The following is a 25,283-nucleotide window of genomic DNA, read 5'->3' on the forward strand; positions in this document are numbered from 1 at the left end:
CAGCAGTTCAGCACCACAGTGCAGGGGACAGCAGGAGAAGACGCGGCTGTGCCCCGGCAGCTGAAGGGAGGTGAGTATCTGTTTTTTTTGTTTTTTAAATCACTTTTAATTCATTTCCAGGGAATGGCTTATATGTAAAGCCCTTCCCTGAAAAAGAATTCAGGTGTGCAAGCAGACCATTGTCTTCAATGGAGTCGCCAGCAGCAGCAGCGGCTCCATTGAAGAGAATGCCTGCATTTTTATTCTTTTTTACACTAAAATCTTTCTTTTTCAGGTAAGGGCTTATATTTTTAAGCCCTTCCTGAAAATTCATCCCGCGCTCACCGGCAGCCCATTGCTTTCAATGGAGCCGGCTGTATTGCCGGCTCCATTGAATTCAATAGGCTAACATCGTTCTTCTCTGCCACAGCTGTTACAGCTGTGGCAGAGGAGAACGATCTTTATGCTGACAGTGCGGGGGGGGGGGGTCTCACTCTTGCAACTATTGTGGCTTAATAGTGAGACCTCGGAGCCTGAAATGCAGCCCTGCATGTTGCTCCTCGCCTGCCCTATCCATTTCTGTGTTGTTTACATGACTTTGGTGATTTGCTAAGATTTTCACAAATGAAAACCTTAGCAGAGCACCAGTCATATACAAAAATGCTCGAGTCGCCCATTGACTTCAATGGGGTTCGCTACTCGAAACGAACTCTCGAGCATCACTGAAAGTTTGACTCGAGTAACGAGCATCCTAGCATTTTGGTGCTCGCTCATCTCTAATGGTGATACCTACTATGTATATTTTACATTTTCCCCCCCAAAAAGGGGTTTTTGTAGGTAAAAGCACCTTTTTTTTGTATATTTTACATTGTTTAAATTAAACTTTATTGAACTTTTGCAGATTTGTTTTGAATATGTTTAAGAGATACAACTTGATCTATAACTTTTGTGCATTTATAGTTTATTACTTTTTTTACTGTTTTCTTTAAGGTGAAAAATGTCCATGTTATTAGATTATTATTTGATTTGATTTTACTTGATTTACCATGGTCAAGAATGGGGACTGGGTGTATCCAGAGGTAGGGAAAGGTTGGTGGCATGGCTTAGAAAATTTGCCATGTTGCATTGGCACGCTGCCTTATCTGTCTCTCTTTCACTCCCTGTATAGTTGGGAGGTATGATATAGTATTGTGAAGAGGCCTTATACAGTATTTCAGAGTGCCTAATGACATGTGTATGATACCTAAGGACTTTAAACGGGTTATCGAGAAAGCGGCCACCGGGATACCCCAAGTGTCTGAGCAGAAGCACTACTCTGATCCCTGTGTAGCCACCGGCGCTCCCAAATTCCAAGAGCAGCTCTCATTGAAGTCAATAGGAGCCACGCCTGCAAAACAATAACCCCTTTAAGTACTGATGCTAAGTCTGAAAGCAGTATTCCTTACTCATCACATTTCTATAGAGTTTTTCCTCATTGATTGTGGTAAGGAAACTAAACAAGTGGTCCTGCTGCGGCAGCTTTTCACAAAAGCAGTTCTAAGAGCTTTTCATTATTCTACATGAGTCTTAAGAAACATGGTTTTAGGTCGCCTGCAGACGGGCGGAAATTCCACGGCGGTATTCCCCGCAGAATTTCCTCCCGTACACGCCTGCATAGGATTGCATTACAACATGCAATCCTATGCAGCCGGCCGTGGTTTGTCTGCGCGAAATTCTGTGCAGCAAACAAACCGCGGCATGCTCTAAATCTGTGCGGGGCTTACAGAGCCCCCACAGAAACGTCACTTATCAGCCGCCGGCTCCGCTCTGTGCATGCGCCGGCTGCCCGGCAGCCGGCACATGAAAGAGGCGGAGCTGCGGGAGCGGGTGAGTTCCGCGCTGCTCTCTGCAGGCGCTCGGGTTGGGTCCTGTTGCAAGAATACTCGCAGCCGGATCTGACCCGGCCGTCTGCAGGTGGCCTTAGTGTGCAGATTTGCTGTTTGCTTATTTTTTTCAAATTATTATTGTTACTATTATTTTTATTCTGTAATAAACAATTGTCACAAATACAGCAGACCTTTCTTTAGCTTTAGGCTGCCTGTCCACAGGTGACATGACATGCTTTCCATAGGATAACTATGTAAAGCGCAGCCTACTGCACACGAGCGGAAAATCACAGTGATTTTCCATTTGTGTGATTAAAATCACAGGATGCCGCGATTTGCCAGAATTCTCCGTGGTGAGCCTATCATTAATATAGACTCATCGCGGAGACTTTTTAGTGCTCCCACCTCCTCCCGCGCAGCGGAATATCGCTAGCAACATTCCGGCACGACCTTGGACAGGTGGCCTTGGGCCAGTGGTCTCCAACCTATGGCACTCAAGATATTGGGAAATTACAACTCCTAGCATGCCGTGACTGTCATACAGGGTCCTAAAGGCTATTAAGCTGCAGGTTGCAGACTATGGCTTTAGAACATGTCATAATCTTGTGAAGAATTTTTCTGCATATCTCCAAGATAATTTATTTAGTCTGTAATTATAGGGTTAAAGTATTCACTCCTGTTTCTTAAGGCATTAGAGAACACACCTTTACCTGCCCACTTCCCACAGACTGGCTGTAGAACTGAAAGATCCGGTTTCTTGCGTGCTTGTTTGATTAAGAAAAATGACACTCCCTGAGCGTGTGAGTCTTCGGTTTACAGTTGAAGAAAGTCAATTGCAAAACGTTATTTTTTTAATCTAAATGCAAACAGCAAGACCATCCAATGCATTTATTCTCATGGGAACCTTCTGGTACACTGTAAATGTAAGTATATAATTCACTATTCCTTAGTTAATCTATGGCTATAGTATACGTAACTATACAGGACTGCTAGTGCTGAACGTATGAGGAATGAACTTGGGAAAGGACAGCTGCAAAGGTAAAAAAAGTTTCAATTATGTATCTGAAGCATGCTTGAAATCAAGAATATATGGCTGATGTATTAATATAGAGAGTTTGGCATTCCGTGGTGTTTGGTGTAGTTCAGAAAATCAGTGTTTCCAAGTGAGTAGATCATAATTATGTATAAACTATGTTATTATAATCCAAGCTGTAAATAAAATTATACACTAATTTGACCGATCACAGACTTAATTTGGGAAAACATTTACCTTAATTGGCCATTCTTTTGTTAAGTTTGTTTACTATGTTATTATTTTTTAGACTATTGGAAATATGTCAATTGTATCACCAGACAGGAAATCTCAGTCTGTCCTTCTCTTTAATTATGTAAAGCCAGATATGGTACAGCAGAAGACATTTTTTTTGCCATTCAGCATCTCAAAAACTTAGATTGCTGTTTATCCACATACTTAATTGGTCCTGATTGTAGAAGTCAACGCAAAGCTATGCAATTGTTTAAATCTTTTTGCAATTCTGATCTGTGATAACAAATTGTTAAAAAAACTCACAATGAAATAGCTTCTGATAAGCTGCTAACATGTGACTTCCGGGCAGTCAGTGAAGTGAAAGCATAAGGTACAGATATGACAAAGTTTAACGGAGATGTCTAATTACCAGACAGCCTTTCCTCTATGGGTCCAGCTATGCTAAAATAAAAAATAGGAGCTGTACTTCTCATCAGTCCCTGTGATCGGACAGGTTAGTACAGCTCCTTTTCGTATTTTAGCACAGTTTGACCCATAGAGGAAAGGTTATCAGGTAATGGAGCAACCTTTTTAACCCACAATTGGTAGCTTTCAGCAACAAGTTATCTTATTTAACAAAAGCCATTGAAAAACTATTAAAGGCAAGAAAATGTTCTGTGCTAGTTTATTTAACACATTAGGTGTAAGACCGGCTGCAAACGACTGGGCCGGATTCCCCATGTGGGAGCCCACAGCAGAATCTGACCCTGTGCCCACCCGGCATCCGCGTACCTGTTATTTCTTTTTCAGTTCTGTACTATGGATGGTCCACGTGGCTCACCTTCGGACATGCGCACTACAGATTTTTTTTAAACCCCTGCTTTTCTCTCATCATTACCTAGTGATGACACAGAATCCATGACCTTTTCGCAATGCCAATTGTGGAAGGGACGGGGGTCGGATGGCTTTCATTGACTTCAATGGAAACCGTCCGTGCGGAGCCCACACAAAAATTGAACATGCTGCGATTTTTCCTCTGGAGCGGAAACTCACAGTTGATTTCCACTTGTGTGCAGGAAAAAGAGCTTTTCCATTGCATGTTATGGACAATATTTGCTGCGGAATCCTGTGGTGGACGCCCGCTCCGGACACCGCAATGCAAATCCGCCTGTGTGCAGCCAGCCCAAAGTTAAACATTGCTACATCTGTACATAGGTGTAATATATATTGTAGACACTATTATTGGTATTTTGTAAACTAATAAAGAGTTATGGTCCTTTTACACAGGATTAGTTATCTGGCAACCTAGCCTGACGCTTGTCCCAGTGAAGCTCGCTCCTGTGGTGTTACACAAGAGCGAGTATTGCTGGTATCACTCACAGTGCTGACCGCATGGAGGTGGAGCGGGCCAGGGACTGTTCTCCCCCTGCCCACCTCCATTCATTGTAGGCAGACAGTCATTCAGAACTGAACGGCTGCTGTTTACACTGAACATCTCGACATTCAGTTTTCTGCATGCAGAAACTGAAAGACTGAACAGTGAACAACTCTCATTCAGCTGCTGCATTCGTTTATATGGACTGTGGGCTCCAGGCCTTGCATAATATGATGCACAATATAGTACTAAATGGAAAATATGCCTGGTACTATTAAATGAGTACTAATATAAAGTCATTGATATCTTTTCTGGATATGGTTATGGCAGTATTATAATAGAGCTGTATGACAATATGAACCCCTTGATGCTATGATGTAAGTTTACATCCTGGGCAGTTGGTACTTGCCATAGCAGGACGTAAACATACGTCATGTAAAGAGTTCACAGAGGGACAATGGGTCTGCCATGGCATATGATCACTAGCAGTAGCGATAATTCATTGTAGTACAGTACTGCGGTGTATTATCATAGAGATCATACAATCGCAGGTTCAAGTTCCCAAAATACCTCAAAATAGCAATAAAAAACTACAGCTTGTCACATAAAAAATAAACCCTCATGGAACTCTGTTGATGAAAAGATAAAAAAAGTTATTGGACTTTGAATGCAGCAATGCGAAGAAAATTTTGTATTTTTATTGTGTAAAAGTGAAAAAATGTAATTTTGGTACTATAATAATTGTATCAAACTGCAAAAAACTGTATCAAGTCATTTATGTTGCATGACTCATGCTGTAAAAAAACCAACAAAAAACAAAGGCAGAATTGAGGTGTGTATTCTCCCCACCCTTTAAAAAAATTGAACAAAAATTATGCAATGCATTATATGTACCCAAAAAAAGGAATGGAAAAATCTATAAGATATGGGTCAGAACATTTCCTAAATGGCAGGCAGGCCTTGGAGGCTTTTCTCAGTATACAGTGTTTAATACCTAAAGAAGGACAACTGGTGAACCTTGAAAGGGTCATTATCGGTAAGGTTCACTGATAAGCATAGGCAGCAAAGGCTAGCCTATCTGGTCCATACCCTAATGAAGAGTTATTGCTGAAAAATAAATAATGCTGCCTACAACAGAAAGGTGTCAGTACACACGGTGCATTACAGCTTGATGTGCATGGGGCAGCATAGCTGCAGACTGGTCAGAGTGCTCATGCTGACTGCTGTCCACCACAGAAAGTGCCCACAAAGGGTAAGTGAGCCTCAGAGTTGGACCATTGAGTCATGAAAATGGCCTGGTCCAATGAAGCAGGTTTTATTTTACGTGATGTTGATTGTCAGTGCTTATGCATTGCTTAACCAGGGCAGAGACTGCACCTTGATGTATTATGAGAAGACGGCAAGCCAAGGAAGGCAGTCTGATGCTCTTGGCAAACCTCTGTTGGGAAGCCTTAGGTATATGCAGCCATGTAGTTGTTACTTAGACATATCCCAGCTATTTGAACTTTGTTGCAAACCAAGTACTTCCCTTCATGGCAACAGTACTCCATAGTAGCTGTGGCCTCTTTCAGCAGGATGATTACTATACTGCGAATATTTAGCGGAATGGTTTGAGGACATTACAAATAGTTCAAGGTGTTGACTCCAAATTCCATAGACCTTAATCTATTTGAATATCTGTGGGATGTGCAGAAAAAAAGTTAGTTCCATAGAGTCCCCACCTCACAACTTACAGGACCTGAAGAATATGCTGCTAACATCCTAGTGACAGATACCATAGGATACCTTTGGAGATGAGTCCATGCTTCAACAAGTCAGAGCTTTTCTGGCATCAAAAAGGGATCTACAATAACTTAGAAAGGACATTTGTATATGTCAAATATATACTCTTTGTAAAAAAAATCAAACACATAGAAGAAGTTGCCACAAAACTCTGCAATAAGATATATCTTAGATTATATGAACAGTCTTGCTACCTGATGCCCTAAAAGTGGTCCACCCTTGACCTTATAAAAAGGCTCTCAGAGGCTGCTCTTGTTTAGTTTACCTCTTTTTCCTCTTGTGTAGACCTTGTTGACCAATAAGCTCTATAGAAATGCCTATAAGACGCAATCAAAGAGATTTTGCAAGAAGCTGGATGGCCATATCGACTAATTGCCCACCACCTGGGCCATTCTGACCAGACTATTAGGAAGTGTTAGGACCAGTGAATGCGAGAGGGCATACACAGAAGGTATGACCACCAGTAGAGAGGATCATCTGATCGTCCGACAAGCACGAGTAGCACCAACTGTTTCATTGGCCACAATTCAGAAACAGGTGTCACCATTGTTACAGGCCCCTCTGTCTGTCAGAACCATTTCCAGGCATTTGGCTGAAGGACACTTGGTATCACGGCACCTATAATTTGTACTTGCTTTGACCCTCACCCACTGTCACCTGCGTTTGCAGTGGTGTTGTGAAAGACAAAACTGGACTGCTATAGACTAGAACTGGGTTGTCTTCAGTGATGGATCCAGGTTTAGTTTGGGCACTGACAACGACCGTGTTTGTGTCTGGACACCTAGGGGTGAGCACCTCAGTTCTGCCTTTGCTGTGTATATCTGTGAGTATCGATTGATTTGTGCCAATGGATTCAGAAGCATAGTTATACAGTAAAATTAACTTAACTTAAGTGAAAATGTGAGTATATCTAAGACTTTGAAAAGTATTATTACAGTCTCTAGTGAGGCCTTGACAGACGAGCGTGTTTTTTTTGGGTGCCTATGTGTGCAAAAAAATGCGCTCAACGGATGTGCAAAATGCACGAGACCAAAGCTCAGTGTTTTTATTTTAAAATAGTGTGTTCACACGGTGTAATTATGCACAGATTGCACCTATACAGAGTTTGGTTCTATCTTGAACCTATCTTGGACCTATCTAAGCGTGGACCTTACAGGCGCACATTCTAGGCATGCATGTCCTATCTTTTGCAGATGCGAGTATTTTGCACCTCTTAAAAATGGACTTGTAAACACTTCATAGGAAACCAATGGTTCTAATAGGTGCAATTTTTTTTGCGCGCATAGGTGCGCAAAATAGCACGCTCATCGGGCCGAGGCCTAAGTGTACAAATAAGAAATTATATATATTTTCCTTTTTCATTACAGATAATGAACACAGCAATGGCACATTTTGACGAAGCAAATAATACTGCGTATTAGAATGTCAAGCTCAACTTTTCAAAATCCTATGAGGTCAAATTAAAATAATATATGTGTGCTGTATAAATGCATTATGACAATAACAGTGAAAAAGCAAAGATTTTGAACCAGTCGAAGAACAAGTGGACTACAGCAGTTCTGCTCAAGTTGGAACTCTTCTCAGATAAACAATGAACTGGGGGGTATTCCAAGCACTTCTTAGTGGAGCAAGTCATTTCTCTACTGCATTTGGGCGGATTTGGATGTCAGTAGTCTTTGTCTTCCGGCTTCTGGTATATGTGGTGGCAGTTGAAGACGTATGGGCTGATGAACAAGGGGAATTTGACTGTAACACAAGACAGCCAGGGTGCACTAATGTTTGCTATGATCACTACTTTCCAGTATCCCATATTAGGCTTTGGGCCCTACAGCTTATTTTGGTTACTTGCCCATCTCTTCTTGTTCTCATGCATGTAGCATACAGGGAGGATCGAGAAAGAAAACATAAGGAAAAACAGGAAAAAGGTTGTGGAAGACTTTATGTAGACACAGGGAAAAAAAGAGGAGGTTTATGGTGGACCTACCTTATTAGCCTCATAGTAAAAGCTACAGTGGATTCAGTGTTCCTCTACATCTTTCATCACATCTACCAGGACTATTCCCTGCCCAGTGTTGTCAAATGTACTTTGCCTCCATGTCCAAATATTGTAGACTGTTTTATAGCAAGACCCACTGAAAAAAATATTTTCACCTTGTTCATGGTTGTAGCTACTGTTATTTGTATTATACTCAACCTGTGTGAGATAGGATACTTGGTTTCCAAAAGGTGTCGTGAGCATCTTATCCAACAAGATCAATCTAAAAATGTTATTGCATATCTCCAAAATCAAGAGAGGTTTCAAGTCAACAACAAGGTGAACGAAGAGCTAGAAATGATGCCAAGCATTCAAGTAACACCACCTGAAACTAAATTAAAATGAGATGATGAAGATCTCAAGGCAAGAACTCAAAAAACTCAATAAACAATAAACCACAACATAGTACATAAACCCTATAATTCTGGAAACACATATGCAGTTTTCATGCCAGCTCTTTATGCAGTTTTTGGAGAAAAAGCAAGGAGTGGATCCAAAAAGAAGTATGGAAGAAAGACTGATGGTTCGCTTTTTTTTAGTAGCTATGTTACAAGTAAGAAAAAGTTCACATCTTAAATCATGGCTAACGTATTTTAAGTTCCTTCAAAAAAGTAAAGATGGCAGAAACAGTCAAAACAGATTTTATATGTGATGCTCAAGGGCAGGCGAACACATAATGCATATCACACTGACAAGGTACACTTTACCATTCCTTTCTATCTTGTCTGCATTGCATGTAGTACATACATCATCAAGAGTGCTCCAGGGGAACATCACCGACAGGTAAATGGCCTAGCTGAGAGAATTGCCAACCTGTGACATTTTATAACATTCTTTGCTCTTGTGTTTAATCTCATCTTCTATTTAATGTCTAAAGGTTGCCATCATAAACTTGAAAGTGTACATCATTGCACAAAGGTCTCAGAACTTTTAAACACCAAAGTTCAACATGTATTACATAATTAAAAAGCAGAAAATGATCCAGCTCACCAGGATGAAGATAAATCCACTCTGTAATGATAATCCAGTAAGGCAATCACATGAGCTCAGTTAGTATCATTTATACTTTTCTAACATTTAAAGGGCCACTCCGATAATTTTTTTTTGCATTCATTATGTAGCTATCCCCCAGTATATGTAAGTGAGCTAGTATTACCTCGATTAGTTATTCCTTTCTATCTGAAACTCCCAGGCTCTTTCTCCTCAGGGCTTAGTCAAACGGGCACCGATGCGCCCGTGTTACTGCAAAATAAGACGGCCGCTCCGGGTGTGGATGTCTCTCTGCATGACCGGCTCCATTGCCGGCCATGTGTTCTACCTGCCGGCCGGTGCGGAGAGAGTCATCGGCACCAGCAGTGCAGCGGTCTTCTCCTGCAGAAACACGGGCGCATAGGCGCCCGTGTGATTGAGCCCTCAGATGGTCGTGTGATCTCAATTCTGACCAGCTCAGTTCTACCTGGGGTTAAGCTTTTTCAAACTAGCCAATTTTACAGTCGGAGTGATGCTGTTGCATGAATCCTACCTCAGAAACTGCCTAGCATCGACAGGACACTCATATGACAGTTACTGATAATGATCATACAGCTTCTGTCACACAGTTATACTAAAGAAGATCACAGCTCATCCTCCTGACTGGATACTTATGGTCCGTAGCTTATTTAGAAGAATATAGAAAGTAAAGATAATTAAACTGTTCCCTCAACAGGCAAAAATGGTATAGCCTCTATCTAATGCTGTGCTGATGCAACATGGGATAGATTTGAAAGTGAAGGTCAAAAATGTCACTCTACAGCTTTTAGCGCCAAGGTCAAAAGTGGATCTTGCAGGAAAAAGTTGTTTCCTTTACATTTTAACCAGATTATATATTAGTTTTTGTGTAATATAATAGTTTGGCCTACAGTTTTTTATCATTCACTGTTGTATCTATAGTTTATATTTCAAATTAAAATATTCATTGTTATTTATTTTCACTTTTTTACGTTGTATTACAAAGTGTCATATTGCAAAAAATAAAGTACTGTGCATTTCAATCAGTTTCAGTTGTTATATCAAATTTCTGATTGTATTTGTAAAATCAATTTATTTCACTTACTAATTTGAAAATAAAAATGTACAGTAGATTTGTAGTTGCTGAACCTATATACAGTGTGGACCATGAAAAGGTAGCCTGCCTCAGATAGTGGACTGTTTTTTCCAAAGCTTTATTGATTTACAGACATGTTACAACAAATGCTGGAAATGGTCCACATTCACTTCTATGCATTCCCGGTTACGTCACAACATGTTGTCTGATACTGCCTACAGCTCTTCAACGATGGTGCTGCAGATAGTGTTCTTGATGTTTTCCTTGAGTTCATCCATTGTATGCAAATTATTGGCATACACTTTCAGCTTTAAATTTCCTCACTGATGAAAAGTCCAGGGAACATGGTGGCCATAACCCCTTGCTCACAGTTTGCTCTTCCATAAACAGTTCATGATCCATGCCAGTGAGTTCTGTGAAGTGTAGCATGTTGCCCCATCTTGTTGGAAAAAGCAGTACATTCTTTCTTTTGATGTTAGTTGGTCATAAAACTGTTCAACCATGTCCAGATAAACTACAGTATTCACAGTTGATTCAGAAAAAAATTGAGCCCACTACTCATGTCCTAACACTGGCCATCAAATGCCAATTTTCTGATTGTGCAGTGGTGTTTTGTGAGGCAGATGGGAATTTCCAACAGACTAGTACCTTGTATTGTGTGAATTCAAGTAACCTGATAAATGAAACCATGTTTTGCCCATCATAAAGTACAGCAATTGGTCCAAAAGTCCTCTAGCAATTATAGTCAGCAACCACGTAATTTGCACATCTAGCTTTGTCAAACTTTTTTAGTTCTTGCACTCAAGTTACTCTGTATGGTTTCAGATTTAGAGATTTTAGCGCTCACTTACATGTTCTTCAGTATACTCAAACTTGCTGGGACACTGCTTATACTGCGGGGGAAAACGAAAGGGCCACGTCCTCTTCCAAAGAGCGTGGTGTCGAGATTGGAGCGTGAACAGAGCCGAAGAGAAATGTAATTGGCAAAGTTATCATTCAAACGAGTGAATGATATCACAGTTCGTTCGTTTGCTGGTGAAGCCTATTTATAAAGGCAGATACATAAGTCTAGACCCTAACACTTCCACTGAATCCTTTGGTAGGCCCAGATCTCGTACTAAATCGTTCAAGTCTGATTGAGAGAAAAGTTCAGGGTCATTGGTACCTGGATCATAGCTGTCATCATTATCGCTGCTTCTATGTGACATTTGGTCTAAATCGTCTAAAATATTGTCCAGGGTATCCGGAGGTGAAGGAATAGGCAAGTCAGGTCCATGAGGAACAGGGCGAATAGCCGAACGTATGTTGGTTGGGTATGAAATGTCCTTCCTGTTTTTTAAATTGAAACCTTGCACTGAAGAAGAACAAAAAGAACAGTCATCACTGTGATTTTTAGGCTTTCTCCAAACCATGGGTACTCCAAAACGAAATGATTTCTTCTTACCTTGAAACCATTGTCTCAGTTCTTCAACACACACAGAACACACTATATGGGGAGCCCAAGATTTATCTTGGTCCCCTAATTTCATACCAAAGTATGCAAAATACACCTTCTGAACAAAATTAGAAATGTTTCTTTGTTGCTTCTTGATGGTATAAAACCCACAAATATAACAGAAACAGTTAGGAGAGTTGACACATCTTCTAGTAGCCATTTCTTCTAAATACCATATCACAAAACTGATGCGTACACCACAGTGGCTGGCTCCACACTGAGTCACTGACTGCAGTCAAGGTCACGCCTAGCAGACAGTTTAGATTCATTGTCGTAGTCGTACGCATACCGAACCTGAAAAACCAAGAAAATTTCAGGTGAAATTTGTGACTTATCTAGGGGTGATGGAATTTTTTCACTATTTTTACCGTAATTTTTACCGCACAAAAAATACTGTTAAACCCACTAATTAAATATGCTACAATTTTTTCATCGCAGACCTGTGATGTGATAATTATCGTTCATGTTGGCTGTGTTTACACCTAATGATTATAGTGTATTTTTGCTTTTTTAAATGATGTATTGAATGATAATGATTCTGTGTAAAAGGGCATTAACATATAATACAGGTTTTATATGATTAGTATAATTTTAAAGAAGAAAGTTAGTCAAAAGTTGTATGACCATCTGCACTCTTTATGGGACATTTTGACATGTAAAATTCTATGTATTAAAGCAGAAAATTGAAGAATAACAAACTTACAATGTCAATTTTCCTCCACTTCTCTAGACCTGGTTTCATGCTACTGTTATCCCTCCATACCTGCTGCTGATATGATATCCATAGTGACAACATGTAAGTTGACAAAGTGTTGGCTGTACTGCTTACGTTCCTACCACTGTGATGTCATCAGTGCAGGCAACTGTAGCTGCAATCTGTCATGTCCGTGCTGAGTGGTTACGCACCACACCCAGCACGGACTCTAGACAGTGTTCATACAAGAAAAATAAACTCCAGAAATTCCCATGGAAAACACTGGAACTACCACCCAACAAGGGAAAAAGATGGGGAATGTAGCCCTACATGCCAAAGGGGGAAAATACCCCTGCCTAAAGTGTGGCAATCGTCCCGACCAGGATGATCCCACGTCCCAAACCTAGGCCATCTATACTAGGTAGAGACAGGAAATGTAAATAAACAGGTGGTAGCAACTAAAGGAGGCAGGAGCAATGGCACAAACAACTTCAAAATAGAAATAAGTCAATACACCAAAAATCAATACACCAACTACTTAGCTTAATCCAGACAGCAGCACCTAGGTAAAAAGGACTAGACCAACTTCATCCAAGAGAGATGAATAATCAGCAACTAATAAGAGCAGGAGTTGAAATATATAAACCCCCTCTCAAAGAGATTGGCCAGCCCAGGAAAACACAAACCACCTAGGGGAATTTCAATATACAACTCCAATGGCCCTTTATCAATGGCAGGGAACCCAAAAGGATAACAAATATACAACCTCAAAAGTGTTATAATGTGGCTTGGACTAACCTAGTACTGCCAGTCCGTTTCTGCCTTGCAGCCGGTATACTAAATCCCTGTCGTGGCCATCGAGCCATGACGCAATCTACGAAACTACTTTAACCATGGAATATTGTTTGGATTTCATACTTGACTCAATCATTTCAGGTCTTTCTCATCTTTCAAGTAATATATATTTTTAAGCATAAATTGAAGTTCTTTGATGATATCCATCACTGTTGGATTTTGAAGAGTTGGTTTTAAATGAGTGGGCAACAAAAAAAATGAAAGGAGGAAGCTTTTTAACTATGCAACAAATGACAAAATATACAGCCAATATTTCATGCAATTCGTATATTACTAATAATATACCACCTGTTATGGGTCTGTACTGCACCTGATTTGGTATAGAGTCCCACAGAATACTATTACAATAATTGTTATTATGTAATTTATTTATTTTCAAAAGATCCATTTTCGCCATAACCTTTTATTTCAGTTTTTTGGGGGGCTGCGAGGGTGAGCCGGGGGTTGCGAAGGGGATCGGGAGGGAGAGAGAGATCTCTCTCACTCTCCATCCCGCTCCCCTCCGCCACTTCGTGCCGCCCCCCGAAACTTTAGGGACGAGCCAGCAGGTACTCGAAAAAGGCGATGCTCTCTCGAGTAAATCTCCTTGACGAGTATGCTCGCTCATCTCTAATTGTTGTTTTAGACTGATGAAAGATTGGAGACTAATGTAATTTTATGATCCACTGTTCTAGGTTTTGGAAAAGCAAGGTTAAAACCAATTATTGCGCATATTCATCAGCTGCTAGAAGATAATTATTTGTGCTAAAGCTTAACCAGCAGCTATTTATAAAAGCATATATACAAAACTAATATTAACACAGGAAACTATTAATTTCTGTCTCACTCTGCTTATTTTTATAATTAGCAAAGTCAAAGAAAAGATTTAAGGTCATCCTCAACAAATGAAATACAGAAGGAAATAAAGCAAAATTGTGAATAAATGCATATGCAAACGGCAGGATACCACCAAGAGTAATTTTATTTATTTAAAATGAAAAACAAGTAGTATGCTCACCAGGTGGAGAGTTCAGATACTATGGCCGTATGCTAATTCAAGAGTACCTGGTCCTCTCATCAGCTTCAATGAATCGGATAATGGAAAAAAAATCCAGTCTGATGCAATCAATGCAAAAAAATCAAATATTTATATAGCCTCAATTCCAAAAAAGTTGATAATCTAAGTAAAATGTAAAAAGTTATTGTAAAGAAAACAAAGAATACAATGATTTGTAAATTTTATTTACAATAGAACACAGAACACATATCGGAAGGTGAAAGTGAGATATCTTTCCATTTCATTTTAAAAAATTAAGTCATTTAGAAATTGATGGCAGCAACACATCTCATAAAAGTTGGGACAGGACCATGTCTACCCTAGCATCCCAGATTTTTTTTTACAACAGTCTGTAAATTGTTACGTGTGCTGCTAGACAATCTCCTGGGTCAGTGCTCACATATAAACCCAGCTCCTGGCCAGTCTCTGTCTAGTGTTCAGGGTGAGCAGTCATGAATCCTTGTCTGTTGCAAGCTTGCTGTGTGATTTGTGTCTTGCTGGTTCATGTCCATTTGTCAGTGCAGGAAGTACCACACCCAGCCAGCTCAATCAATTAACCCTGTGAGTTCTGTGCTGCTAGGAAGCTTAGAACTACAGATTCCAGCAGCACACGTAACATAAACATTTGGGAAATGAGGAGACCAGTTGCTGGAATTTTAGCAGAGAAATGTTGTCCCATTCTTGTCTGATGAAGGTGTCTAGCTGCTCAACTGTCCTGAGTCTTCTTTGTCAGATTTTAGTTTCATTTCAGAGTCTTCTTCTGGAAAGCCCTGCTGCTGTGATGGATGCAGCATATGGTTTAGTATTGTTGAAATATGCAAGGCCTTCCCTATACCCTATATGAGACATTGTTTGGTCGGGAGCATTTGTTGTTCTAAAACCTCTATATACTGCTTAGCATTGATAGTGCCTTTCAAGATGTGAAAGCTGCCCATGCTACAGGCACTAATGCAACCCCAAACTTATCAGAGAGGCAGGCTTTTAAACAAGTGTCTGTGGTTTCTAAATAGAATTTCACATTGTGATTCATCTGACGTCAGAACAGTTTTTCATTTTGCTTCAGTCTATTTTAAATGAACTTTGGCCCAGAGAAGATGCCAGTGTTTATAGATTGTGGTGATATGTGACTTCTTCTTCCATGATACAGCTCTAACTTGCATTTGTGGATTGCACGGCAGACTGTGTTCACAGACAATGATTTCTGGAAGTAGTCCTGAGCCCCTGCAGTGATTTATATTACAGAGTCATGCCCGTTTTTAATGCAGTGACACCTTAAGGCCCGTAGATCTTGAGGATCCAATATTGACTTTGTCCCTTGCACACATGGATTTCTCCAGATTCTCTGAATCTTTTGATGATATTATGAACTGTAGATGGTGAGATATTCAAAGTCTTTGCAATTTTATGTTGTGAAATATTTTTTTTTTTTTTTTTTTTAACAGATAAATTTTTATTGGGTTTTACAAAATTTTGTTGTGTTACAAGTCAATTCCTTTCTTTGAATTATACATTGGTAATGAACCAAATTTCTCATATGCCAGGTGTAGGACAGTTGTTAATTTCACAACAATGTACATAGCATACAATAAAGCTAACAGTTTCCATTGACTTTTTTCATAAAACAGTATTTATAACGCCGAATAGACTTCTGAAAGAGAACTTTTGAAAAACAGTTCAGGGTTAACTCAAAAAAAAAAAAACGTTAAACGGTCTTCTTACATCATGTCCACGATTGTCCAACAGTGTGAATTTTTTTTGGATATCTACTTAGCAAGGGGTTCTTTGCGTATATCTGATCCAGGGGTTCCAAGTGCGAAGAAAGTTGGGCATAGAGTCCCCAGTTAAGGCAAGTATCTTCTCATACGAGCAGTGATCTGTCATAATGTCTAATACTTCAGATATTGTGGGAGGAGTTGTAGATCTCCATTTTCTAGTTATGGACAATTTTGCCACCATCAGCAAGTGGCATACCAGCTTTCGGTTGGGTAGGGGTATATCATTGCAGTTCAGTAGTAGTAACGCGAGTTCTGGAGACTTAGGAACCGGATGGCTCGAAATTCTCTGAACTACTTGGAAAATTCCTCTCCAGAAGGGTTGTATGAATGTGCAGTCCCAGAATAGATGGATTAAGGAGCCTGTTTGGCAGCACCCTCTCCAGCAGTTTTTGTCAAAGTTCGGAATGTATCTTGCTAGTCTAGAGGGTGTATAGTACCACCTGGTTAAGGTTTTATAGTATATCTGAAGTAGATCTGCAGACAGGGTAGATTTATTTGCCCAGGAAAAAGCTGTTAGCCATTGACCAGTAGAAAATGTTTTCCTTAGGTCTAGTTCCCAGCTCAAGAGGTGCATTCTCTTTTTTGGGCCTAGCTCTCCTGCAAGTATACCATAAAATCTCCCTGTCAGCGATGACTTCATCCGTTTTTGATCAGAGATTAGAGATATTATTTTGGCAGGTAGTGTATATTTTTCTAGATGACATGATGTCAGGCAGGATCTTATCTGATAGTATGTGTATAGCTCGTTGGAGGGGATATTGTACTTGCCTTTTATTATTTGGAAGGGAAGAATTTTCCCCTCTGAATATAAATCTGAGATATATGTTATGCCTACTCTCGACCAAGCTGAAGTTGAGAGACCTGGGATAAAGTATGTAAGGGTCTCGATTGGGAGTTTAATTTCTTTTTCACCTAAGCTCGCCTTTAGTTTTAGGTTGCAGATGTTCCATGCTTGTAATGTAGCTAGCATTGGGGGAGACAGGCCTTGTATATTTAAATCTAGGGGAGGGTGAGAGACAGATGCCGTTGATGCGGCCGCGAATAGAAGAGAATTTAGCCCTCTGTTTTTGTTGAATTGTTTTTCAATATAAAGCCACGAGGGGAGAGGGTGTGTCTCTTTAAGCCAGAACTTAGATGCGTTTAGGTTTATGGCCTGGCAGTATGCCCATAAATCCGGTACTCCTAGGCCCCCCTGCCTACGGTTGAGAGATAAAATCGAGGGCGCGACTCTAGGTTTTTTGTTATTCCATATAAATCTGGATAGTTGCTTTTGGAGTTCCATCACTTTGGTGTGTGGTATTGGTAGAGCTATTGTACGGAAGATGTACAGAAGTTTGGGTAGTATTATCATTTTATATAACGTGATTCTCCCAATCCACGAATACTCAAGTTTACTCAGAGAATTTAGCTCTTCTTGAACCGAGAGGCACAGGGGGTCCAGGTTAATTGAGATCATTTCTGCTAGTGGGTAGGAAATAGTTATCCCTAAGTATGGAATTGAGGTCTTCCACGTGTATTTGAATTCGGACTGGATGGCCTGTTTCAGCAAGGAGGGGATATGTATTCCTAAGATTTGGGACTTATTTATGTTTATCTTGTAGTAAGATATGTTACTAAATTCTGTTATAATGTTTTGTGCTGCTCTTAAGGATTCTAGCGGGTTGGATAATGTTAGGATTACATCATCGGCATATAATCCGATCTTATGTTGTCTACCTCCACTGGGGAAGCCTCTGATGAGAAGTGAGGTCCTGATTAGCTCTGCTAAAGGTTCCATCACCATTATAAACAACAATGGCGAGAGGGGGCAGCCCTGCCTTGAGCCGTTCGTTATCAGGAAGGGCTTGGACAAGGTCCCATCTATCAGCACTCTGGCGGATGGGGAGGAATATAAAGCTTTGATTGCTCTCAGAAAACTACCTCCCACGCCAAATTTTTCCAGGGTGGCGAACATGAAACCCCAATGAAGTCTATCAAACGCCTTCTCCGCATCCAGGGCAAGGAGGAGAGAAGGCGCTTGACTCGACCCCACCCCAGCCAGGAGGTTAATAAGCCTCCTTGTGCCGTCAGATGCTTGCCTGCCCTTAACAAAACCCACCTGATCGCTATGTATTAAATTTGGTAATATTTGGAGTAGTCTTAGCGCTAGTATTTTTGATAATAGTTTTGTGTCAGAGTTGAGGAGGGAGATGGGTCTAAAATTTGCGGGTGTATCTGTTGGTTTTCCGGGTTTGGGGATCGTGACAATGGTTGCTTGGAGCATTTCCGGGGGCATATTTCCTGAATGCATGGCTTCATTAAAGATAGATGCAAGGTAGGGAGATAGTGTTTGAGCATATGTTTTATAATATTCGTTTATAAAGCCATCTGGCCCTGGCGATTTATAGTTCTTTAGTAATTGTATTGCAGAGATGACTTCCTCTTTTGAGATGGGATCATCTAGAGTGTAGCTCGAGGGGTCAATTTTGGGGAGGGACATTTTTTGTAGAAAATCATTGATGATGTTCGAGTTTGGTTGGGGCGTTGATGCGTCATTCTTTAGGTTATACAGGTTGGCGTAGAATGAGCTGAATTCGTTGGCTATATCTTGTGGGTGGGTAAGCTTAGTTTTAGAATTATTTGATTTGATTAGAAAAGGAATCTTTGCTTTGATGTGTTTTGGCTTTGCTTTATTTGACATCAGTTTGGATGGCTTATTATAGTGAGAGTAGTAATTCGCTTTCATAAACATATGGTTTTTATTATGTTGTTCTATAAGGATAGTCCGTAATTTCCTTCTAAGGGCATTCAGCTCTATTTGATCTGTATTTAAAGGAGATGTTTGCAATCTTTTTTCAATTATTTGTATTTGATTTAAGAGTTCGTCGACTAGTTTCTGCTTATTTCTTTTGTGTTGGGAATTTAGTTTGATTAAAATGCCCCGGATAACCGCTTTATGCGCATTCCATAAGGTAAAGGGGCTTATCTCTGGGCTGTCATTAAAACTAAAATATTCTTCTAAGGCTTTGGTTATTATGTTTTTATTTTTTGGGGCTTTGATTAAAGGGACACTCATACGCCATATTCTTGTATTTATTTTGGGAGGGCCTAAATTTATGTTCAATGTTATTGGGGCATGGTCTGACCATGTGGCAATACCTATCTCTGAGGAGGTGAGTAGTGGTAGGGTCCATCTATCTACTAGGAAGAGGTCAATACGTGAGAATGAGTTGTGTCTGTGGGAAAAGTGGGTAAATTCTTTGGATGAGGTGTTTAGGCATCTAAATGAGTCATATAATGCCTCTTTGTGTAGCCAAGGAGAAAGAGTGGGGGAGGTCCTCCGTTTGTTTGTCGAATCTAAATTTCTGTCCGGGATGCTATTAAAGTCCCCACAGATTACCAGCTTTCCAATTTGTATTCTTTTTATTTTCTTTATTGTCCTATTCAGAAAGGAAATTTGTGATTTATTTGGGGCATATATATTAGCTATTGTAATAGGGCATTCATTTATTGTGCCGGCCACCGCAAGATATCTGCCTTTAGGGTCTACAAGGCTCGCTTTGTGTGTAAAGTTAATATTTGACTTAAAAGCAATCAGTACTCCTGCTTGCTTTTTGGGAGCGCAGGACATATATATTAAAGGAAAGTTTTTGTTAGAGAATTTTGGGCACGCTGAGGAGGAGAAGTGCGTTTCTTGTACGCATATCACTTCAGCTCCTGATTGTTTCGCATCACGCCAGACTGACGCTCTTTTAAAGGGTGAGTTTAGTCCCCTTGCATTTTGAGAAGTGATTTTAAGTGACATGGCTGTTAATTGGACGCTTGGTAGTACTATGAGGACAACAAGAGACCGTGTAAACAATAACAACAATAATGATGCTTATACATACTGCTGGGGGGGAATCATGTTCTTTAAAACGAGGATTCACAGTACTTGAATCTTGATTCCTGTAAAGATAAGGTAAGAAAACAAAACAAAAATGCAGAACAGTGTGAAAAGCAGGAATTATTGCCTGCAGATTCGTGGGGGAACGGATAAAAGTTCACCTAAAGTCAATCTCTTCCACTTGAAAAGTCTTGGGTAAGTTTACCCAGGTACGAAGCGTTGAGAAGTATAGGGATAAACAATCCAATCGGGATTAGCTTTCAAGTGGTTGTTGCTCGGGACCAGGAATTGGGGATTTTGTTTGTTCTTGCAGCTGTGGCGTTTTGTGCTTCTTTTGGTATAGAGATATTCCATGATGCTAGAATTCTATTTCCTTCTTGAGGAGATGGAATCACATGGAGGGATCCCTCTTTGTGGATTAATAATTTCGTGGGAAAACCCCACTTGTATAGGATTTTATTCATGCGCAGGGCTGAAGTGATCGGAGCGAAGGATTTCCTTGCTTGGATTGTTGCTTGTGATAGGTCAGCGAACATCTGGACCTTTGTAAAAGGTTCTGGGAGAGTGCCTAATTTTATGGAAGTCTGCATCATAGCTTCTTTTACGTGAAAGAAATGAATACGTGCAATGACATCTCTTGGGGTTTCAGCGGGGAGAAAATTTGGTTTGGGAAGTCTATGGACCCTGTCAATAATTCTTTCAGATTTTGGTATATCTGGGAGAATGGCGTTGATGAGCTGTGAGATGTATCTGTTTAAATTGGGTTGGCCAATATCTTCTGAAATTCCGCGGAACTTTACATTGTTACGCCTATTCCTATCTTCTAAATCCGCTAGCTTATTTTTGATGGCAGTAACTTCGTCTTCTAAAGAATAGTGGGAGTCAATCAAATTGTTGTGAGAAGTGGTTAACTCCTCCATCTTGTTTTCTATATGCTCCGTACGTTCCCCCAGATCTTGGAGGGATGCATTTACGGCTGATGACAGTAAATTAAAATCGTTGTGCATTGACTTCCTCAGCGCAACCATTATATTTTTAATAAATAGTTCAGAAGCAGGTTGATCTGAGGAGGGGAGGGTGTGCATCGGATCCTCAGACAAGCACAGGTTAGAAGCTGAGGGGGATGGAGAAGTTATTCTTGGCCTTTGCTTTTCTGGGCTTGAGGAGGGGGAGGGATTCCCCTCTCTTTGGGATTTAGCTATGGGCGCCATTTTAACTTTTTCCCCGCCTGAACCCTGGGGGGAAATTTCTTCACTCACCCTCCTTTGGCGTTGTTCTCGGGGTGCCTGCGGTAGTCTGCGCTGTGGGGTACCTCCGGTGCTTCCCTCCGTCCCAACGCCGGCAGCGGTAGCTTGTTCAGAGCTAGCAGTGGCAGCTGCAGAGCTCGTTTCTTCTCCCTCTGTGTCGGGGTTGGAAGCGGGGGGGCTGTCTGTGAGCGCAGCTCCGTCTCTGCCGGCGGTGCGGGCTGTGAAGAAGTCCGACACTCTATGCGGCGGCGGGTGTTTGGAAGTTCCTCTTTTTGGCATCTCCGCTGTGTCCCTGGTCTCTGCTGGTATCGGCAGGCTGTTTTTCTCCTCTCTCCGTCGCTTATATGTCGCTGGGGAAGAGATTAGTCCGGGAGAGCTCAGTAAGGTGCGACTGGCTCGATCGGCATTCAGGCCACGCCCCCGTGAAATATTTTTTTGATGCAGTTTTCCACAGATTGGTGAAACTCTGATCTTTGCTTTTGAAAGACTCTGCCTCTCTAACATGCTCTTTCACTGCACAGTCATATGATTTAGTAGAAAATTGACCCTACAGTTGATTTTGATTAGTACCATTTACTTTTACAGCCTTTTGCTACCTGTGTCCCAACGTTTATGAGATGTGTTGCTGCCATCAATTTCTAAGTTAGTGAATTTTTTTTAATGAAATGAAAAAATGTCTCACTTTCCCCTTCTCATATGTGTTCTATGTTCTATTGTGAATAAAAGATTGTTATATGAATTTCCAAATCATTGGATTCTTTTTTTTTTACATTTGTTTACATTTTACACAGCATTCAAATTTTTGGGGAATTGGGACTGCGTATAACAAATCTATAAAAATCAGGCAATTAACCCAAAATGGGATTAAAAGTCTGACATGATTTATGTATTTTGAACTGAAACATTCTTCATTATAGCATACACTAATGTGTGCAGAATTAGCCAATTCAAAAACCACATGGACCAAAGAAAAGTGATGACTGTCTGAAATATAAAGTGCATTTGCACCCTCACTCATTACAATAGTTACAAATGCATTGCTTCACTGCTATTGTATACTGGGTGGGTATAGATTTCTCCTGGGGTTCTTACTCTCGGGGTACCCCTAATAAATGAGAGTACTCACAAATTGTAAAGCTTTTCATCCCCTAAATCTTTCCCAGGACATTTTAATCGACTGCAAGGCAGTTGTGGCAGAAATGTGTGGGACAAAAGTCCCCAAATTTTGACGTACACCGGTTTTGTGCTAAAATTAGCAATTTTATTTTCTAAATCCTCTTAGTTAGTGTTCAGCAATTGTCAAGACTTAACTAAGTGCGGTATGCAGCAGCTCAGCAAATTTACAGCATCTTCTATATATTTGTCAATGTCTGTTTGTTTGTTGGAGCATCACGCACACACTATACAACCGATTGACATAAAATTTTGCACATAATTATCAACCCGAAGAAGGTTATAGGCTAAAAAAAAATCATGAATTTGGTTGTCTTGGCAACCTTATTTGCATTTTTTTGCCTTTGAATTTTAATGCAGCAACCCCCAAATTTGCTTTCACCAATGGATTCTACGGATTCAATTTAGTATTCCTGATTATTTCCAACAAGTCATTCCCACTAGAAGAGTCATACTGAGCAGTGACAATTTGTGTTTCAGGACTGCTTTTTAGTCTAACCCTGGTGGAGCCACCAATCATTTGCCCCTTTTGTCCTTCCTAATTCTGCCTTGGATGTCCATGTGGATAAAAGTTTGCAAAAATGATATGTCCCCAAACAGGAATACATGAAGCAAATTTATGAATACCGGCCCTCATTTATCAAAGCTGTCTAACAGTAAATCAACAAACAGTAAAAACTGTTTTTGGTGCCCATAACAACCAATCACAGAGCAGCTTTCATTTTACTTCAGCACTAAGAGGATTAAATACTCTTGCCCATAGCAACCAATCGCAGAGCAGCTTTCATTTTACCTCAGCACTAAGAGGATTAAATACTGTTGCCAATAGCAATCAATCACAGGGCAACTTTCATTTTATCTCAGCACTGAGGATTGAAACCTGTTGCCCATAGTAACCAATCACAGCAGAGGTTTCATTTTACCTCAGCACTAAGAGGATTAAAAGCTGTTGCCTATAGCAACAAATCACAGCACAGCTTTTATTTTACTTCAGCAGTATAATATGCAGCAACCAATCACATCACAGCTTTTATTTTTCCTCAGCGGTATAATATATAGCAACCAATGACGGCACAGCTTTTATTTTACCTCAACAGAATACCAAATGAAAGCTGAGCTAAGATTAGTTGCTATTGGCAACAAAAAGGCCAAATTTTACTCAAATCAGACCAGAACTGGGGATTTGTATATGACACAAATAAACAGATTTTGTGTTTTAGATATAAGATGCCAAGCAGCGAAGGACCTGTTTTGGCAGAAGTACAACAGCCCCACTTAAAGTAGCAGCCGCTCGAGTAGCTGGAGCGCCGGAGAAAACTAAAGTTATATAATAAAAATGTTACATGCAAGGATCATTGAATTTGTCTATTTTAAGTTAATACATTACCATAGCATTAATCAGCATCGATGTCGTTTGACGTATTTATGTGTACTGTATGTTCTGATATCTTTTCTTACTTAAAATGTCACACTTTGTATTGCACATGTTCTGTTTCGGGTACCCGGGCTAGTACAATATAATGTTTATGTCAAGACAGGCATTGGAAAGGTCTGTCTTGATAAGTGTCCCTCAATATCTTAAAAAAGTGATTTGTATGGTTGCCCTTTATGGTGAATTTTTTTTTTCTCCCCAACTTCAACAAAACCGTTCTTTCTTTATTTATGATCGCTCTATTCACTAAAACAAACTGGGAGATATTTCTCAAGACAATTCCCCAGGAAAGGAGAACATTCATAACCAAAGTTTGCGGCTTTCGTTATCCAAAGAGCTTGTAAAATATAACAGGTAGAATCTGATTGGTTATTATAGGTAGTTGTTTTTCTTTTACCTTGTACTACTTTTGATAAATCTCCAACAATCTGTCTTTAAATTTCCGGACCGCAGTCATTTGGCTCCTGATCAAATGATCTTATGTTAACATTCTTGCATTCCAAACTTCCAGCCCCAACTAGTTATTTTTATGTTGTTATTCCATTTACTTTACCAAGAATGTTCCAGAGAACACTTTATAGTGCAAATATTATACTTATCTGTGTGCTTAAACGTTACAAGTATCCACAGACATATCAATAAACTACGTGACTATTTTCTGCACTGCCTACTTATTGGTCTAATTATTAGGCTAGAGAATGATTTTGGCATAGCCAGGACAAAAGGATAAGAGTAAAGTTTGATTAGGCAATATTGAGAAGAGGCCACAATTTATGGATAAGCAAATAAGAATAGATTTTTTATGTACAGAAGTAAAATGTAACCTATCCATACTTGCTTATAGAGTTTAGTGGTAGTGTATAATATGATAGGCTTGCCAAGTAGCTCTGCATTTAGAACTGCAGATGGGATTGGAGTAGAGGGACCAAGGGTGGTGGTAGGACATATACCAGAGATGCCCCGCACTAAGAAAACTTGTCCAATTCCTGGATTCGGACCACAGACATCAGTGTTAAAAGGAACCTGCCAGGCATTTACCTTGGGAAAAGATATAAGCTTTGTTGGATCTTTTAGAACCATTTATCTTTTATTATCTCTAAGATGAGCAGTGTTAGAAGTATAAGACAGCTGCTCGAACCTTCTTAGCTAAAGAATAAAATCTCAAGGACTGATCTACCAGACAAAAGCTCATTGTGCCATATTGTACTGTACTTCACTAGAGCATTGTATAATTATAGCAATTGCATTCAATAATATGTACCTAATATTGTAAAATGCTGTGAGACAAAGAAAGTCTTTTGTATTAAAGAAAGAAGTCTGGTAACTGAAATGTTTGCTGTATTAAT

The 25,283-nt window shown here is 40.1% G+C and overlaps 1 protein-coding gene across 1 annotated transcript; it reads left to right on the forward strand.

The window, feature by feature from the left end:
* The first annotated feature begins 2,571 nt into the window (after positions 1-2,571).
* LOC136575021 (gap junction beta-5 protein-like) lies at positions 2,572-10,313 on the forward strand. Its single transcript, XM_066575056.1, has 2 exons — positions 2,572-2,767; positions 7,615-10,313. Exon 2 carries the CDS (start codon positions 7,839-7,841, stop codon positions 8,625-8,627), a length of 789 nt encoding a protein of 262 aa, XP_066431153.1. The 5' UTR covers positions 2,572-2,767; positions 7,615-7,838; the 3' UTR covers positions 8,628-10,313.
* Positions 10,314-25,283: the final 14,970 nt, after the last annotated feature.

Source organism: Eleutherodactylus coqui, chromosome 1 (assembly GCF_035609145.1).
Source record: "Eleutherodactylus coqui strain aEleCoq1 chromosome 1, aEleCoq1.hap1, whole genome shotgun sequence".
NCBI classification, from domain to species: domain Eukaryota; kingdom Metazoa; phylum Chordata; class Amphibia; order Anura; family Eleutherodactylidae; genus Eleutherodactylus; species Eleutherodactylus coqui.

Bases quoted from the DNA above. Each gene is read 5' to 3' on its own strand.
- LOC136575021 (XM_066575056.1), top strand. From the start codon at position 7,839: ATGAACTGGGGGGTATTCCAAGCACTTCTTAGTGGAGCAAGTCATTTC.